Genomic DNA, 19,063 nt, shown 5'->3' with positions numbered 1-19,063 from the left:
AATGATACAATTCTGCATTTAGACGAAGACAAATTCAATCATTCAATTGACACCTCATAATGGAGATACTCAATCGTTATCATACTCTATAAAAAGACGTTGACCGTAAAAAGACACGTGATAAATGCCTGTCGGGTTCACGATCACCGCTTTCAATGTGTATGTGTGTTCGACGCATGAACCACTGAATACGTTACGACAATTGTCTTTCTTGTCAGTAAGGGACTGGTCAGTTTCTTTGGCCGCGGGGCGGATTATGTGGCTGACCCCCATTCCAACTTTTGAAAACAGGGTGACCCCCCATTCCAACTTTCGAAAACAGGATGAATTCACCGCTTGTTGATTGTGTAACGTACTCGTACTCACCTCTGATAGTTTTCGTTTCATAGCAACCAGTTGTGCTGACATTGCTCCCATCTCCCCAGAGTCCGTTAATTCTGACCCTTCCCGCTTCCTCATGTTATCCAGGCTTTTGTGAACGCTGAGGCCTTCGCGGAGTCTCTTCCGCTTTAACTCCTCCGCTTTTGGATCCGCAATGATTGCCTTTATCTGAGAAAGGAAGATGAGAACGATGTAAATGATGATGATCATGGCAGAGGTAGTGATGACGACGATGATGATGATGATGATGATGATGATGATTATGATGATGGTGGTGGTGGTGGTATTAATCGTAATCGTCACAACCATCATAATCACGATGATTATAAATTAAAGATGACCATGTTCATGATTACTGTACGGTAATCATGATCACGATGTCGATGATTTGTAAAGACTTGAGGGCGCTGTGATCGAAGACTAGTTGCGCTGGTTTCACCTTGGTATTAAAAATCAGTAAACTGGAATGGTGTTAAAGTAAACGAAGTTCCACATGACCCTTGCTGTTTATTGTCTGTCTCCACAGTGACTGCTTTCGTCATTATCATCATCATTATCGTCGGTGTCGTCATCATCATCGTCATCATCTTTCGTCGTCGTTGCCATAACCTTCGCTATAACTTTCACCTTATCATCATCATTATCATCACCATCAACGACAAATACAACAACAACAACAATAATAATAATAATAATAATAACAATAATAACATCATTATCTTCGTCACATACAACGCTCTCTATCCACTTTGACCAGAAGGATATAAATGATTGTACAGATATCATTTCACTGATACTAGAGCAGATTATTAAAACAAACTCATTCGAACGAATAGCATTTTGAAAGAAAGTATCTTACTTTTGGCACAAATATGAGACACACTGTGAACGAGGTTGATATTACGATGATGATCGCTGTGAATCCATAGGTCAGTGTCGGGTTGTCCTTCACGGAGAGATTTACTGTTAAACCGAGTACACAGAGCACAACAATGTTGTAGACGGACACACAGATCTGTCTGTAGGTGAAATGATATATTGAGTTATTAAAGGTATAAAGATGTAAATTCAAAACATGATTATAACATTATTCTCGCAGAAACATTCTTTAATTTTCAGCCTTTTTAGTTAAAATAATTGGATCAAACAGTATCAAAATATCAAATTTAAAACTTGTTTTGGGTCACAAGTTATATATTCGTATAGGATACTTATGGAGCCTGCGCAGTGACAGAAACTTAATAAACTTACTTGGAGTCGTTCAGACCTTCCACGCACACATTCCTCGTTTCGTAGGCCAGAAATGATCCAAATAAGAGTAGTAATCCTTTCTCGGCGTAGATGGCGCCTAGCCAATAATAGGAGTAGTTGCACTGGCAGGCCTCGACGCGATAAACCACTGCTATGTCGCCATTGACCTGAATGTAATAAAGAGGGCGCCGTTAAATTGCAGAACAGATACGCTGATGCGATGTCGAGAACATGGGACGAACAGGGAGTGTAGTGTGTATTTGTATACCCTTGGGTAAAAACCTACCTCTGTTGTCAGGTTCCTGGCGGCCACTGTCCAGGGATCTACAGCATGCCAGGTTGATAAAATGGCGATGTCGATCAGCAACAGAATGCCCACGAATCCCATGAGATGGGTGTCTTGTAGCGCCTTCAAGAAATGTAATATAACCATCACTAAAGGTTAGTACTTATATGCGAAACATGTACTTCAACATTTTCAATCCTGTACACCACGATTCTGATATTTACGTTAAGCAATAAAGCCACAATCAGATCGCTGTATTTGTGCCATCAATATATTGGGTACAAGCTTAATATCCAAGAGAACACAATAGACATTTTCAGAGTGTGATAAGGTACATTAGGGAGCGTTCAGTTTTTACAGCCTGGAGGGGGGGGCGGCAAAATCTTGTCGCCGGTGTTCAAAAAAATATAGACCCCCCCTGCATTTTTTGTGAAAAAAAGATGACCCCCCCCCTTTGTCAGACGAAAAAAATTGATGACCCCCCCCTGAAAAATAACCAAAACCCATATGTCAAATTTACCAGCATGGTTTGGATTTGAACTTCGGTACGCGGCGCACTTTATTCGATGCCAGTGCACAAACTTCTCAGCCACATCCATTGAAACGTCTGTTAATTAGGACGACTGTAAGGCAATTTTTAACTTCATTTCCATAGACAACTCATGTCCATGGACATTGTATAAAGTAAACTTTATTGGAGTGGTTCGCCAAAGGCAGCCCTCCGGTTAAGAGGGTCATGGGCCATTACGTAAAGTCAACTTTATTTTAGGGGCCACCAAAGGTGGCACGCCGGTAAAGAGGGTCGATCATGGCTATTGCATAAAGTAGACTTTACTGGACAGGGCCGCTGAAGGCGCGCGGCCATTACCATTATTCAGTGCGTGATCCCAGGGGTCCCTCAAAAATGTTTCTAATACAAGCCGCGGCTTCAATTGGGAATTTTGCCTAAGATTGCCGTGGGGTTATTACATAAAGTCAATTTATTGTAGTGGGCCGCCGCAATCAATCATGGCCATTGCATGAAGTAAACCTAATTGGAGTGGGCCGCCAAAGGCGTCTGCCCATTGAGAGGGTCATGGGTAATACATAATGTATATTTATTGTAGTGGGCCGCCGAAGGCGGCCCGCCGGTAAAGAGGGTCGATCATGGCCATGGCATAAAGTGAACTTTATTGTTGGTATTATGTTTTTGAAAATGTGGTGACCCCCCCTTTCCTACCAGTGAAAAAGCGATGACCCCCCCCTTTGCGGATTCCAAAATTATGATGACCCCCCTGGATTTTGCCGGCCCCCCCGGCCGTAAAAACTGAAGGTACATTATTGCCCTTAAAACATTTCTTAAAATGATGCAACATTGAACCATCAACATTTGTCGCTCGGTTCTTCATTCAGGCAAGTGTAGTTTTTTGACGTTGCCTTTTCTGCGAATGTATCTGATGAAAGTGGGAAAAGCGTCATTGCTGTGTACGAACGCAATAATTTCAACACACATTCATATCAGATGCAAGCTATATATAGCACGGCAAATTGTATGAAACCAGTATCACCAACGCTTGAACAGTATTTTGTTCGTAGTAAACTCCAATCTTACCTGTCGTTTATGAATTTTGTTTGTGAATATTTTGTAAACCCTCCAAGTTTTGGCAAACATTGCACCGAAGGATAACGTGAAGGATGTTATCAACAACCACGCATCGATCTAAACAAAAAACGGTAAACAAAGAAATAAATAAAGAAGTACATCAACGGTTGCGTAAAAAAAAAGAAAAAAAAAAGATTTCATGGCAATTTTCAACCTGTCGCTTCAATGAATCATGTTGAAACCAGTTGACGGGAATGTACGTACACTAATCGACGGAACTGAATGGCCACACAAATTGGATATTTGTTTCTCGGCATTGTTTTAAATAGTTGATCTCAGATTTGTTGCTATTTTTTATCTTCCTTTGAACCTACAATTATAGTATTTGTGTTTTCAAAAATAAAATTCGACAGAGGGCTCACAAATCATAAGAATAGTCATGTTTTGGTCTATTTATAAATTAAAGTACTGATAAAGATGGCACTTTATGGCCATTCAAATTTTCCCTACCGTAACGACAAACTTGATTTCTTACATTTTGTTTCAAACTTCCAATATAATAATATAACATCAATTATCCTATGTACATGTATCAGACAAAAAGAGACATCGAAATTTTAAGTGACTTAACGATCGGGGATGAGGCTCAGTTATACTTACGGAACAGAAAATGTTGGCAAGTTCTCCCGTCGCTTCGGTTTCGAGCCCGAACATGATGACAGACAAATACGCCAGTATAATGCCAACGATAATCATATTATTCAACCTTGGCGATGACATTCGAATATACCTAAATAGGCAAAACAGAACAATGCCGATATCTATACTACTGAAAACAGCAACCGTATCCATAAATTACGCATTATACTTTAACATTTCATTATTTTACAAATGATTTTGGTGGTGGTATGCTACCGAGCGTGTTCAGAGTTCTGGAGCGAAACGTCGGCGCACGTCACAGGCTGGAATTACCTTCGAAACATGAAGACAAGATTTATACACACAACTACGACGTTGTGCCGAAAGTAATCACCGGTGGTGGCAGTCCCGCGGTTGGTGGTACCCATGCGCGTTACCAAATTCACGGAAAAGGGGGTGTTTTTCTTCAGTCATCTCGGAGATTCTAGGTCCGTGAAATCGAGAAAAGGGGTACTTTTTCAGAGTAACCTCCGAGATTAGGGGTAGTCCTTTCATAATCTCCCTAGGACACTAAATCTGGTCTAGTCTCACTCACAAAGAAAATGAAAAACAGTACCGTACGTTTGTATGTACATATGACGTATACATGCCCATCACTTAGGGTCCATCCCCCTAAATCAAATTTAGGAAGATGATTGTGTATGAATGTGACTAAAATCAGGTGAGGACAAACATTTGTGATGTATGTACATGTATACAAAGTCAACCTCCAGGGTCAACCCTGGAAGTCAACATACTAACCTCCTAGATTTCGAAAATAAGGGTATGTTTTTACAGCTAATTTCTCCCAGATTTGCCACAAATAGGGGGTGTTTTTCTCAGAAATATTCTAGGAAAGGGGGTACTTTTCAAACTTGGGTAACAAGCATGGGTACCCACCAACCCGGGGACTGCCACCGCCGGGAAGTAATCACAGAGAGAGAGTTAATATTCTGCCTCTTCCAGATGCAGTCGCTTCTTTCGAGGTTCTCGGGTATGATAGATATCGTATTAAACTACGAGTCACTAGAAAAATAAACCTACGCATGTTTCCTGAAAACGATGTTTATTATCAGGAAGAATACCGCCATCACGAGTCCAACGCACGACAAGAAACACGCTGCATAGAACAATGGCGGGGATATTCTCAGATCTTCGATGAGCCACGTCAGACCATCAACGGGCGGAGCGCCACCTGTTGGTTAATTTGTGCGAGAGAAAAAATTGAAATTTCATTAATTACCCCCTCATTGGCGTAACAGCCCGTCGAATAGAAAGGCATCACCAATTAATAACATGTCTGTATCGCATGGACGGGAGTTAGGAATTCAATGAAAAAAAATGAAATAACAATTAATATATACTTTACAAAAGTGTATAATTGAATAATGAAAATAAACTCCCTAAGTTGCTGTGAATAATGACAATCGACCAATCAGATATAACCTTGCAAACACGCTGCAAGTCAGCCGCAAAAGTGTCGTGTAAACACATAGTGAACGACGCCAAGGAAGAAAAGAAAAACAGTTCTTGTAGACTGTGCAAGTTGTTTAATCTCTCGTTTACCTTGCACGATTAGGGTGACGAATACGATGGAAGGGATGGTGAGGTGGTTGTTATGATGGTGATGATGGTGGTGGTGGTTGTGGTGGTGGTGGTGGTGGTGATGATGATGATGAAATGGTGATGATGGTGACAATGATGACCGCGATGGTGAAAAGGACAACAAGGACGAGGAAGAAGAGCAACTAGATTTTCCATCACAGCTTAGGAACACTAATCGGTGGATGAATATAAACAATTGTAGTGTGGGCGGAACAGAAAACGAAGAAGATTCAATGAAGTTCCAAGAAATGCTTAATAACGTAACCAGTGACTCACCTTTCCATATGAAGGGATGTCTTGGATCAAATTGCAGCGTAGCAGACGCATCTAGATATAAAGCAACCGTGACCCGACCACCTGCTAAAAATAAACTAACGCCAAAGCGGTTTCAGTGGTGGGGATAAGTGACTGATAAAAATCGCTAATTTTGTCATCAATTAGGGTCGAAAATTTCATTATATTAAAAAGGGGATAGACAAACAAGTAAAACTTTAGACAGAAGAGATCACACGCGACCCTGTCAGATATGAAAGAGGAAATCAGGTTATCCGATTTTTGGGGATATATAAGTAAACTTTATCTCGGATTGATAACAGTTGTGTACAAAGGACTGAGTAATCTAACTTACCTTGTGTTTGGTCAATCTTAACAGCTCCTTGGCGTTCCCGATTTTCATTGAATTGCAGTGGACCCTGAAGTCAATGAAATGTCTTATTAAGATGTTGCAAGTTTAAACATTTTGTGGCATACTTGAACTAAATATGACGGCATTATAAGTTGTGTATCATCATGCTCGATGTCTGTTCTAAATGCTGTTTTCTTTTTAAGGTAGTTTGCGCCCCGAAAATGAAGGACATAAAAAAATTGATCAAACGTTTCTCAAGCAAACTTTCAACCATGATTCTCTTTCAAAATCAAGCAAAAACATCGGGGGTCACATCGCAAATTTTGGTCCTAGAGAAACAAATAACTCCATAGTTACCGAGATTTGAAATTCAAAATGGCCGCCATCCCTGTGTTATATCTATGGGGGAAATGAACTTCCAGATTTTCACAAAACTAAGCTGGTGAAAGCTTGAGTTACACCATATATAAGCTATAAAATGAGTCCCAACAAGTATAGTAGGCCAAATAAGATATTATAAAACTTTGAGAGTCCAAATATCTGTCCCTGAGGCACATTCTATCCTAACCAACGAAGATGCTGAAGATGTTTGTACACGTGAGAATAGTGACGTAATAGAAACTTACGGTGACGCCTCTGAAGGAAACGTTGAGCATTGCATTTTCGAAAACTCGCAACATCTCGTCGTCGTCGTACGAGAAATCCTCAAGTCTCTTGTATCGAATGAAAGTGCCGTTACTGTCTCGAATTTCCTGTAAATTTCACAAGAAAAAAAAATATACCATTACATTATGTAATTCTACACAAAGTATAGACGTTGTACTTCTAAGAGGTCGCTAAGAAAACAGTCACACTGTTGGAGACACTTTACGTGAGAAAATATTTTGTAGAAAATATTTTGTACAAAAACAATGTGCGCGTTTAGTTTCACTGGACACACAGTATAATATTCCGTTTCTGAACGCATCAGGGTTCAAAGAAGAATAATTAATGGACAGCAATGCCAATCAGTCTACGGTAAGCTTCTTATATACACAATCATATAAGCAGCTCTTTGACAATTCTCTTTCCGTGGAGGACGGCGGGGGGGGGGGGGGGGCTCCTTCTGCTTGGTATGTTATTTTATTCTTCCGGGGAACTGAGTTCCTTCTCTCATATAGTGAACAAACTAAACGTTGAATTGTTCTGCTCAATAGCAATTAGCTCATCCAACCCGTCTACCAGTAGACGAATTCACCACATCAAAAAAGCAACGTTACGATCAAAAAAAATTATATTTCTCTTGTAAATTTTACAGTCAAGAATGGGATTTTTCTCGGATTTAAGCAAAGCGATGATGGTTTCACCAGATTTAGTGTGAAAATACGAAGTTAACCTGATACTTTTCAGTCAAACGTTCGTCTTCCCGTCAACGCTACACTGTCCACGCACGGTAAAAGAAATGTTGATGTAAAGCAAAATAAAATGACAGAGGAATGACGTATGTCTATCGTTCTACATTTTACACATGCCCTTAGGCCTATATTGTTTCACGCGTGAACAACGCTTACAGCATGCTTGTGAAAAAATGGAAAAAAATAAAGATAATGCACTTACTTGATTCTCTATTTCATCTCTACTGTTATTCAGAGCCAAGGCAACCACCCAGACCGAGTCGTATGCGGGAGTTGCCCACTCATTTGTGCCGTAGTCGGCTATGCTCGGCCAATTTAGGTAACGTTCATAGTACTCGTCCATGCCCTGTGTTATCACAATTAAAGAGAGACAGAGAGACATACAGATAAATAAATAAATAAATAAATAAATAAATAAATAAATAAATAAGTAAATAAATAAATAAATAAATAATAGGCGAAAAAAGCCACCAGACAGTCTAAAAACATAAAAATTGACAATATGAACATACATATAAATAATAAGAAACACCATTCTCGAAACGGGATATCGATGCTGTATAAGTTTCTATAATTTGCAAGACATGATCACAGCGAGAGCGAAATATACTGTCGTTCAAAGAATGCTCATTGGTCGTTTGCTGTCACCAACGCTCTAAGCGGCGCGCATTATCTGACGAATCGGTGGTCACATACTATAAAACCGGAACTATAGCGCGGGCAGACGACACACTTCTAAGTGAATGAGTGTGAACACTCCCCATTGGTGATAAATATGTACGAAGATTGACCAAAGCACGATGCCATGTTGTTTTTTTCACTAACACATTGCCGAATGATTAATACTATTAAATTGCTGTATGGAGCAGTGAGAAACCGTTCATAAGTATAAACATGTTTCCTATAGCATTATATATGATTGGGTGTTGACTTATTTTTCGAAGGGAAGTGATAGTTGTTTTCTACAATAAAATATGATAACAGCATTTTTGTCGAGTATTTAAGGGACCAAATGAACTGACATGGAATGTCTCACACAATTTTTGGAATTTTTGGGGAATTTCTGTCCAACACGAGCTTGAGACAGAAATTCCCAAACTCGTGTAGGGCATTCTATCTCTCAGCCCATTGTAGCGTGGGATTCTGTTATTCTCGTGCTTCAAGCGGGCAGTAAAGGAGAGTGGTTCTTCAGTGTAACTTCTGGGAAAGTATTTCACATATTCTAGATTTATCGATAATTCAAGAAATTTATTGTGTATACAGCTCCCATTAGAGGAAGAGCAGCCGGTAAATCGACAAAAAATTGCGGGAAATTACCGTGCCAGATATTGTCGTCTTGTTGCTGACATCATACAGCATTTGAAATGTCGATATAGCGCCTTCAACGACCTCGGCCATCTGTTCGGCCGAACAGTCCGTGTCTTCAATGGTGTACCAGTTCTCTTCGTACCATCCTGATACGATATTCCATACGTACTTGGCACCGAAAACACCCTGTTTGTAGCCCTGAAAATTGTCAAATGTCACGAAATAGGAAACTTTTTCTCTCTCTTTCGCCACATCATAAGCTTCAGGCTTCCTTGAGTTCTTCAAGAAGTGCATTGGAAAGGATTTGATTGTTCAATAAAAGACATTTTGATTTACAGGATGACTTTTTACTTGAGAGTGAATTTTGCTCCTAATTAAGACTGACCACACGCTCGAAATACAGGATATGTCGGAAGGAGTAATACAATACAACCCTCCTTCATATCTTTAATGGTGTTTTTCATCATCTTTCAAGGATGCAAACGAGGTTGGAACATCCGCTAATTGTCGTTGCGTTAATGCATGTTTTTTTGCGTTCACAATGAGACCCGGAGATCAGATATTATATTCGAAGGAGGCTTTCAAGCGGGTTGACATTTTCAAAAATTAAGAGATTTCTTCCTTTGTCAAGATTTGTAAAAACATATAACCGGCTGTAGCGAAGACCCTGTACTGTCGTTGCAGTGATCCACAAATCTCAGAGGTATTCCTCGCTGGTATCTCGGCAAGGAAAGCTCTGAGAACTAGGATATCATTCCCCCTTGGGTCTTCCCTAGATCGCAACCAATGTCTATTCGTGAGCCGAATTTTCCTCGTTGCGAAATTTAAATACCGTCATTTGAGAAACGCGCCACATTCATAACAAAGCGCTTTCGGGGAAGCTCTTCTTATAACAGCAATCATATAGAAGAATAGTTGCAACGTGCAATTTTTTGCCTCCCTCTGATAAGTATCACTTGAATAGTGATAAAAACTTTAATATTCTATATTTAGGACAGTCGTGCTGCATTTAGACAATGGAATGCTGACCGTATCGCCTACCACAGAAGAGTGTCGAATACATTCAAGATAAACTCTGTCCTGATAATTTTGGATCCGTTTTACGCCATTGGAACTGAAAACTCACTCGTGATATTGTAATTCCTAATCCGTCTTTAAACGTCAACAGCTCGTGAAAGATTTCTTAAGATGCGCTCATATCGCCGACAGCTCACGACGGTACGGTCACTGTACATTTTTTGCGAGAAGTTTCGAAGCTCGCTACCGTCGAAATCGAACTTCCTGTCGATAACGTACCGGTAGACCTTGCCAACTTACGATGCAAAATTGACAGGAAAATTATAAAAGTATCTAACCGGATTTCTTCAGTGGAAACAGGCAATGCCATGCCTTATTAATATACTGACAACGGAATATTGATCTGTGTCATTTACCTCACAAAAGGCCTTCCTGGTTTTATCTTCGTATCCCATCACGATGATGATTCGAACATCGTTTTTCTGTCAGGAAAAAAATTGCACTTGGTGAAAGAATGAAGACATCGAGTTAGGAAACGTGGCGACATTTGATCTTTAAATTCAACGAGGGTTCGATTTGACTATTAAAATGCATGTATACTGCTTAGAGCTATCACGGAAATCTATTTGACAAGTGAGCGCCAACACCCATGGAATGACATTATCTTCGTTATTTTTCGCAATGAGCTCGGCGGGCCTCCGGGCAGAGACTCCCGCCAGATACTTTTCTCCGAGACAGTCATGTAGAACACATACCCTTATGGACTCCATCTGGTGTACCGGGTAATCGTTGAAACTCTCCGACAATACCACGTGAACGCCGTCAGCTTGTAGAATCTCCAGCATGTGATCTTTACCCTGAATGAAGACAAAAAAGCGATGCAACCAGAAAAGTGTCACATGATACAACGGAGAGGAGTTGTGTCTCTTTGAAGACGCAGTTTGCATTTTCAAGCTTCTCTTTTCCTTTCGTGTTCCCGACAGCTGTCAGACTGCAGCGTGTAGACCTCAATGCGAGCTATTTCGTCAATTTTTATTCACTCCACAAATCAATCATGTCGCCGTGCATCTTGGAAAAAAACCGACAGGCAGGTCTGCAAACAAAACTTGGATCACTGTTACAGAGAGTACACATATGAAGAAATCTGTGACATTATCTTTCATTTCTATCATTCACACACGCCAGTCAGGTGAACACCCCCCCCCCCCCGTGTGTAGGAGGCCTCACTTTTATTTGACACACATATCTTGCATTAAAATTATTTGAAGTCGTGTTAAATTTTGAGGCGGCATTTCATTTTTCTTGACATAAAACCCATCAACAAAGGTCGACGCTGTCCTCGTTAACATTTGAATAGCGCCATTTCGTGATTTTGCCGGAGCAAAACTGAGGCCTAGGAAGAGATAACAATGAACAGTACCCTCTCTTAAACCGATGTACAGAAAGGAATCTTTAAAAAAGAAAGGATACTAGCAACAACAGATACATTCACATTTTCTCTTGTCGTGAGCAATTATTTATTCACTGAAACTACACTTTGTCGCTCTGAGTGCGTTTCGTTTCAGCACGACAAAGATTGAGAAACTGTATTCGAGTACACCATCATGGAAAACCACGAAGTCCAAACCAAACATTACAGGGGCTAAAAATCGTATCAACAATACACCTTCTCTAAGGGAACGAAGTCTTTTATGAGCTTTTTTTGTCATTTTTTAAAACAAATTTCGTAACGAATACATTTGCAACAAAAGGCAACTTTTTCTTTTGCAGCAGAAGCTACACTGGATTTCCTGGTAGAAGTTTTATATTTCAATTTGAAATTTCGACCCTCGATGTAACTCTGACCTGAAGCAAATAACATCCGCTCAAGAGTACCTTCTAAATAATTCCATAACGCTTTTCGCCGGAGTCTCTTTCACATTCTGCCTGAAACTGCCTAAAAATCGGTCTTTGCTTGTGATAAATATATAATTGCATGCAAGAAGGAATAACAGCTGTTTGGGCTGTCACTGAACTATGAGTGCGTGACGGAATCGCTCAAGCAGACAACACCGGCAATCGATTAAATTGATATGAAAAGCGTGAGTGTACGGGGCTTTGTTAAAAAAAACATCGTGAGACCCTTTGTACACTACAGAGTTGCGCAAATAGAATTCCTTCCTATATGATTGAATGCATTGGAGTTGCTATGCAAGCAAATTTACTGTATTTGTTGCCGTTTTAATGGTTATTAATTCATAAATATTGAATAAGTCGAATGACAATGGTTCAAATGGACCTCTTTCTAGCAGTCTCATATCACAATTCATCAAATATTAGACGTTAATGAACAAAAAATATGTTTAAATAATTAAACATTTGAAACAGTCCAACAGAAATATTACTGGACCTTTACATTAACATTGCAACATACAGGCTTGATCCGAGCCTCCCCGAGCCATGAGTGTCACGATGGAAGTGAACAGAGAGTTTACGACATTCATCGTTGTAAACGTACGAACCTCTTTGCGGTAAATGTCGAGGACCCCACTACGGTACAGGCTGTACAAGAACATTCTGCCAAACTTATTGGAACTATTTGCGCAACTGTGTAGTGTACAATTATTGGATGGCTTTTCACGCGGAAATGCCGTTGATACTTGCCAACAACCTCTCTGCTACTACAGACAAAATCGTCACAAAATTTAAAAACTGCTTTTTATTGTTTTTGCTTTCATGGACAGGGTCATTTATTTTATGACAATTTTAGTAAAACACGGATCAATGTGAGCAGTAACGTCGATCGGTTTACTACCTGCAAATTTATATTTTGTCTCCATGATGGGGAAGGGGAAAACTTTAAATTCTGGCACATAATGTTCGAGAACAAGCTTGTATATGTAATGTGTGTATAGGTGATATGCTACCTATACCACTGTGCATAGATACAGACAGAATTTGTATTGGTTTGTAAGCTTACTATATTTTTGACACAGAACAATAGGTCGCGAAAAGAAGACCCAAATCGTCGATTTACAAATTGTCTACAGGGATAGTGTTATTTTTAATTATTTAAATCTGTTATCAGAATCATCAATCTTCCATGTTCGGATGAACTTTTACTCTTTCTGTTGGTACAGGGTATTATCTTATCAGTGAAACTTCATATCAGAATAAAAAAGACTAAATCAGCGTTATCTGACGTCACGGCTGCAGTAATTCTGATATGTACCGGGGCAGATAAAACTCAGGGATCTTAAAATCCAATCTGCCACATGTTTGAAAGACACTGAGGGATTGAGCTTCGGGAAATGCTACGTGACGTCAGTAAAAATCCATTAATCAACTGATATGGGGTAATAAGATTAAAGGGTCGTAGAGGAAATACACTTCATAGCTCAGGAAGGGCCATGAGCACGATAGAGAAACAAAAATGCGCAGCTGTAGGGTATTTGTGTGCGAGGTGAATATGGAAATCCTGCTAGCATACTCAGCTGTCTAGAGTTATTAACTGCAAGTGCCATGGAATCACTTTTATGAGTTTAAACGAAGAACGCAGGTTATGAATCGTTTCAAGAGCAGATGGTATGGAATAATTTTCGGAGAATCACCGCCATGTTGATTTAAATGATAATTAGCTGTGCTCCTCCGCCAATGAACACCGTGGTTTCAATCGCAACCTCCAAGGCTAAAGCTAAAAGGAATATTCCCATCAGGGCACGGATAATGTATAATTTTGAAATAATTAGTTTTTCAAATTATGTTCTGAGACCAAGCAACAATAGTTCGGCAAAAGAATACGCTAAGTGAAGTTATGTCTTTTTCTGTATATCAGTCGCGGCGTAGGAAAGGTTAAATTCTACGATACTTCACTGTCCGACGAAGAGTTGGAACAAGATCAATTCAAAATGGACTCTCTCTCTCTCTCTCTCTCTCTCTCTCTCTCTCTCTCTCTCTCTCTCTCTCTCTCTCTCTGTTTTTCTCTCGTGTCAACAAGACCATTGACATGGTTACAATGAATGTTTAAGGTGAAAAAAGCCTAATAGCTCAGAAGAATTGGCTGTTACCAAATTGTAAAATGCCGTTTCAGACTCCAAATTCCAGCACAATAATGTACGATTGTAAATGGATGCGATTCTTTATGAAGCATAATTAACACATTACGATGGGTGTTGGTGTTGTCATAGACAGGGAACAGGGAACACGGTTTACACAGGTCACCACGACTTTGATATTGCGTCATTAAGGTCACACTAACCTTGGCGAAGAAGAGTGTGTCGTGATAAAGAACGGCAACCCGGCGCCATCCAAAGTGCCGTAAAAGGGTAAGATACGGCGGATTTAGTCCTAAATCAGATTGCACCACTTGAAAAAACAGCGGAAATCGAGTTTTGTCCGACAGCGCTCCCGATGTCGAAAAAGAAGCCTGGAAAAAAACGAGAAAAGAAAAACAATTATTTCTTACATTTATCTGGCTTCTGCCTATTTATAGGTATTTCTTTTACGTTGAAATGGCAAAGGACCATTGTTCAGGCTTTATAGCTGAAAGTAATTTTAAGGCCAAAGGCGTTTTTATATTTCGTAAATTTATAGCAACACAGAACTATCAATTACGGGGAGTAAAAAAATTGGAATGAAATGTAGAAAGCAATCTACCCTACCTCAAGACACAAACTATAGAAATCCAAAACACTCAAAAGAAACAACCTTGTGAAATAGTTATCTGCCCTTGACAGCAAGATTCCTTGTTCCCTAGTCTGCAATTTAATACTGAAAGCTTCCTATAACATAATATTTTCTTACCTGAAGTAAGTTGTAGTAATGCGCCGAGTTGGCGACAGGAACGGACGCTATCGAACAACCGCTTCCGAGGATCATGAGTTTGGTTGGCTTGTTAGTCAGGTGTTCGTACATGAGAGAAGTTGCTAGTCCCGGATCACACTGCGAACGAGGATAACGAGGAGAAGGCCTTTAATTCATTAACGGAAAATTTCAGTCGAAAAACTTTACAACTCTGTATGTATTCAACATAACGTCACAACTACTGCAATCAAAATTCTCAACCCCAAACTGTCAATGTTACAAATTTCAGAATAGCGGTACCTCGGACAGTCTTGGTAGTGCAAAAATGTTATGACCGCCTAAACCGCCTATTAACCACCAACCAGCCAGCCAGGTAACCCATCTATTGCTCAATATAGAGTCATTTGGTTATCATTAACACGATTGGAACTATTTGGGATAATTGGATATCATATTAATGTTGGTTTAATCAACCAATTTAAGGTCATCTCATTTTCATTTTTGCAATTCACTTGTTTTTTATGAGTAGTTTGTAGTACCTCTATTTTCTGCTATATGGCACCTATCACTTTTGATAAATGTGAGCAATTACTAGTAAAAGATCCAATTATCCCAAATTAGTTCCAATCGTGATCATTCTGTGTATTCACATATTTATGTGACTTTTCTATTGACATCTTTGTCACAATAATTATAGGCAATTCAATATGCAGTTCCCAAAACGTCTTAGAAGCTTCATGTGGAACTAGCCTCTGTTACGTAACACGAATCGCCGGCAATGCATGTTTCTTCACACAGAGCGGCCCTGCAGGCAATGTGTGTTCCTTAACTTGAATTGTTGCTAGACCGCCCCTCTAAAAGAAAGCTAGAATGCGAATTGTTTTGAAATGCACGCCCATACCGCCTTTCAAGATATTACGCGCCTTAAAAACTGAGATACTTAAACTTTTGATCAAAACGTGCCTCTCTGAAATGCAAAGTCATATATTTCAAAATAAGAATGAAAATTGGGGATTAAAGTTCAAATTTTGCTACTAGAGGAAAAACTCCTTTATATATTTACCTACCACTTGAACAGCCGTCATCCTTATATTAACTGGGGGGGGGGGTAAATTTTCGATTTTCACAAATACTGGACGGTGAAAATTTAATTTATATAACTTAAAATAGGGCCTCAGATCCAGTACAGAAGAACGATATCGTAAACATTGTAGAGTCAGAGAATCTGTCCCCAGGGCGAATTCCACCCTCTTTGAAATTTGACTTGCTGGTAGGGGGCGACCTTGTGGACATGGTTCTGACGCTCATCATCATTATTCAGAGATCTTCGATTTGAACACGTTCTGTAAAACTACTGTCTGCTACACTTAGTACCATACGGGGTTGTCACGTGATTTCACCATTTATTAGGACAGTCTCCGCGGCTACAGGAAGTTTCCGCTTTTTCCTCAGTGGTTTCACAAGCTCACCTGTGGATGCATTCAGCTTACAGATTGCCCCTGTGAACGTCGAGGGATTGAAAGGTTTTCACCCGCAGAGCGCCTTCAAAAGCCCTGTTTGTACATCAAACTACACAGTTTGACTCCGAGTATAGATTTGATCAAAATCTGATTGTAAATAGTCATATTTGCTTTAGTTAAGTTCTAGGCATTTTCAGGGTCTTTAAAGCCGGTTCTAATACCAATTACCCCCACGAGCGTCAACGTAGCAAGACCGTGACAACTCATTTGTGTCAGGTCATTGCGGATAAATACAATAAATGTGATTTTCCGAAATGAAAGGAAGAAGGGCGGTACGTTACTGATACCAGTGCAAGAAAAGACTCGGAAACGCTCCCTGCGTTCTGTTTGGATATTAAATCAAAGCATCTACAAGCATTTTTTCCTCACACGTGAGAAAGTTGACTCGTGCATTCATGGTACCATGATTCTGTTGAATGACATTGCTGATGGTACAGCGATCAGTGTACACCAGCCGATCGCTAACACTGTGTTTTACGGAGATCGGTCATTTTCTGTTTGTGCTCCGCGGCTGTGGAACAGGCTACCATCAAAACTCCGATGTGTTGATAATTTTAACGTGTTTAAGTCTCATTTAAAAACTTACCTTTTTAAAGAGAGTTACTTGTGTGATTTCTAACCATTTTCATTGCTCTATTTTTATAACTGAAATGTAATGCGCCTTGAGATGTCTTTTACATGGAAAGCGTTTTTAAAGCAATAAATATTATTATTATTATTATTAATTATGCGCGTCGCCGTAGAGAGAACCGCTTCAAACAAATGCTTTCAAGAACTTTGCCTTTACCACTTATAGTTTCATTGTTACTTTATCAGACTTCTGAAAAACTGTTACAATTTGGCTCACAGAGAAATGCCAATGCCCCAAAACACGCGAGAGGTAGTTTTCAGGTAGATAGGGCCGGATCAGGGCTGTATATGTAAGGTTGACGGGCAAACGGTAGACTGATGGGTGGACGGGTGAATTGGGGCTGGGATGTATGGAGAGGTGGGCAGGATAGATTATTTCTGCATGCTTGGTGAATGTATTATATAATTGCGGCAGGGGCAAATTGAATGGTGGACAGGATTTGTTGACTAGGAGCATGGGTACATAGATGGGTGGACAGGATTCGTTGATTAGGAGATTGGGTACATGGATGAGTGGACAGGATTTACTAATAATGATTAGGAGCATGCGTACAGTAGTTGTTGACTATAGGAGCATGGGTACAAGGATGGGTGGACAGTATTTGTTGACTAGGAGCATGGGTACAAGGATGGGTGGACAGGATTTGTTTATTAGGGGCATGGGTACATGGAAGGGTTGATGGTATGAACTGATAGGTTTTATTAGTCGATTGATATTGTATGCCTTTTTTGTTGGTCTGTTGGTTTGTTGCGTGAGTAGATGTATAGATGGACGAGGTCGACTGATACTATTAGGCGCATAGGGTAAATGGCTGTGTGGAAAAGATGGATGACCGATGGTGCGGATGGAGAGATTGGTGGAAAGGTGCGCATTTAATGGGACGGGACCGGTGGACAAATGGATAGCCATAGAGATAAAAAATGAGGACGATAGATGAAAACTCGGAGACTGGTGTGCCGCGAACGGTGCAAATAAAGCGACCAACAGACGCGGTAGTAACGTCAAGTGCACTGTAAAACATCCATTAACTTATTCAATTACAGAAAATCACTAACAATTTGTCCAAGAATTACCCTGAAGTCGAACAGCGTGCACTAACTGCAGACACAGTTACTCAGATAAAAACCTATTAAGATGTTTTGTACATGGAGACGCGCTTCTAAACGCTGCTCCATGACAACCGTTACAGGGTTCAGGAGGATGAATTTTAAGACGTGTTCAAGAGCAAACAATAAAAGTAATTTCATCATTTTCGGTCGTTCTGCGCCTGTAAACAAGGCTAGTCATGCAAAATCTTGGAGATCTATCCAGGTAGATGCGCGAAGGATAATGTGAAAAAACTAGTGACGTCACACTTTCCGCTTAAACAGTCAAATGTGTCGAGGAGCTTGAGTTTACCGGGTGTCGACATTAAGCAAAACGTATTTATAATTGATGTCTTTCACTGTATTTTGATGTTTCAATATTTTTTTTTACATTTCTGTGTTAAAGCTTCAATAACTTTCATGTTTTACCCTTTTTCAGTATTTTTGTTCCATTTATCAGCAAGAGTTTCTCGGTTTACTTTTTGAACATCCTGAAAGTATTTAGTATTTAGTTTGTCAATGCGGAGTGTCAACGTGTAGTGTGCATTGTTCTTGTTGAATTCAAGTCCGGACCTGAATTTGATTGTCAACTCTGACAATGACAACAAAAACACGGTTAGTGTTGACGAGCCGAATACTGGGCATTTCAGTACGCCTTTCGAGGTAGACCCAAAAATGTCGCTGACATAATGCAATAATATTGTAAAAAATGTTGTCAAAATTTACAGTGACAGATGTTCATAAATACAGCGCCAACAGCTCACCAGTTCTAGAACTTTTGCCACAGGAAATGCAACTTAACCTCTCGGTGAAGAAAGATACTCCACGGTGACCTGGTTTATTCGACCTTACGATATCTCTATTCCCCGTGGACATCTAGCCTTCCAGTCGATATCTCTATTCCCCGTGGACATCTAG

General features: G+C 39.9%; 1 protein-coding gene across 1 annotated transcript in view; it reads right to left on the bottom strand.

The window, feature by feature from the left end:
- LOC139138590 (gamma-aminobutyric acid type B receptor subunit 2-like) overlaps window positions 1–19,063 on the bottom strand; it is a 39,571-nt gene that overhangs the window by 2,217 nt on the left and 18,291 nt on the right. The window contains exons 3-18 of the mRNA XM_070707026.1: window positions 14,910–15,047; window positions 14,365–14,532; window positions 10,883–10,984; window positions 10,544–10,609; window positions 9,120–9,308; window positions 8,005–8,148; window positions 7,035–7,160; window positions 6,412–6,475; window positions 6,060–6,143; window positions 5,223–5,373; window positions 4,161–4,290; window positions 3,510–3,617; window positions 1,919–2,041; window positions 1,633–1,799; window positions 1,241–1,400; window positions 367–549 (exon numbers count right to left, since the gene is read on the bottom strand). Of these exons, the coding sequence (XP_070563127.1) occupies window positions 367–549; window positions 1,241–1,400; window positions 1,633–1,799; window positions 1,919–2,041; window positions 3,510–3,617; window positions 4,161–4,290; window positions 5,223–5,373; window positions 6,060–6,143; window positions 6,412–6,475; window positions 7,035–7,160; window positions 8,005–8,148; window positions 9,120–9,308; window positions 10,544–10,609; window positions 10,883–10,984; window positions 14,365–14,532; window positions 14,910–15,047 (2,103 nt within the window). The remainder of the gene's footprint in view (window positions 1–366; window positions 550–1,240; window positions 1,401–1,632; window positions 1,800–1,918; window positions 2,042–3,509; window positions 3,618–4,160; window positions 4,291–5,222; window positions 5,374–6,059; window positions 6,144–6,411; window positions 6,476–7,034; window positions 7,161–8,004; window positions 8,149–9,119; window positions 9,309–10,543; window positions 10,610–10,882; window positions 10,985–14,364; window positions 14,533–14,909; window positions 15,048–19,063) is intronic.

Source organism: Ptychodera flava, chromosome 8 (genome assembly GCF_041260155.1).
Source record: "Ptychodera flava strain L36383 chromosome 8, AS_Pfla_20210202, whole genome shotgun sequence".
NCBI classification, from domain to species: domain Eukaryota; kingdom Metazoa; phylum Hemichordata; class Enteropneusta; family Ptychoderidae; genus Ptychodera; species Ptychodera flava.
The sequence above is the reverse complement of the archived record's forward strand: the minus strand, read 5'-3'. Positions and strand labels throughout refer to the sequence as shown.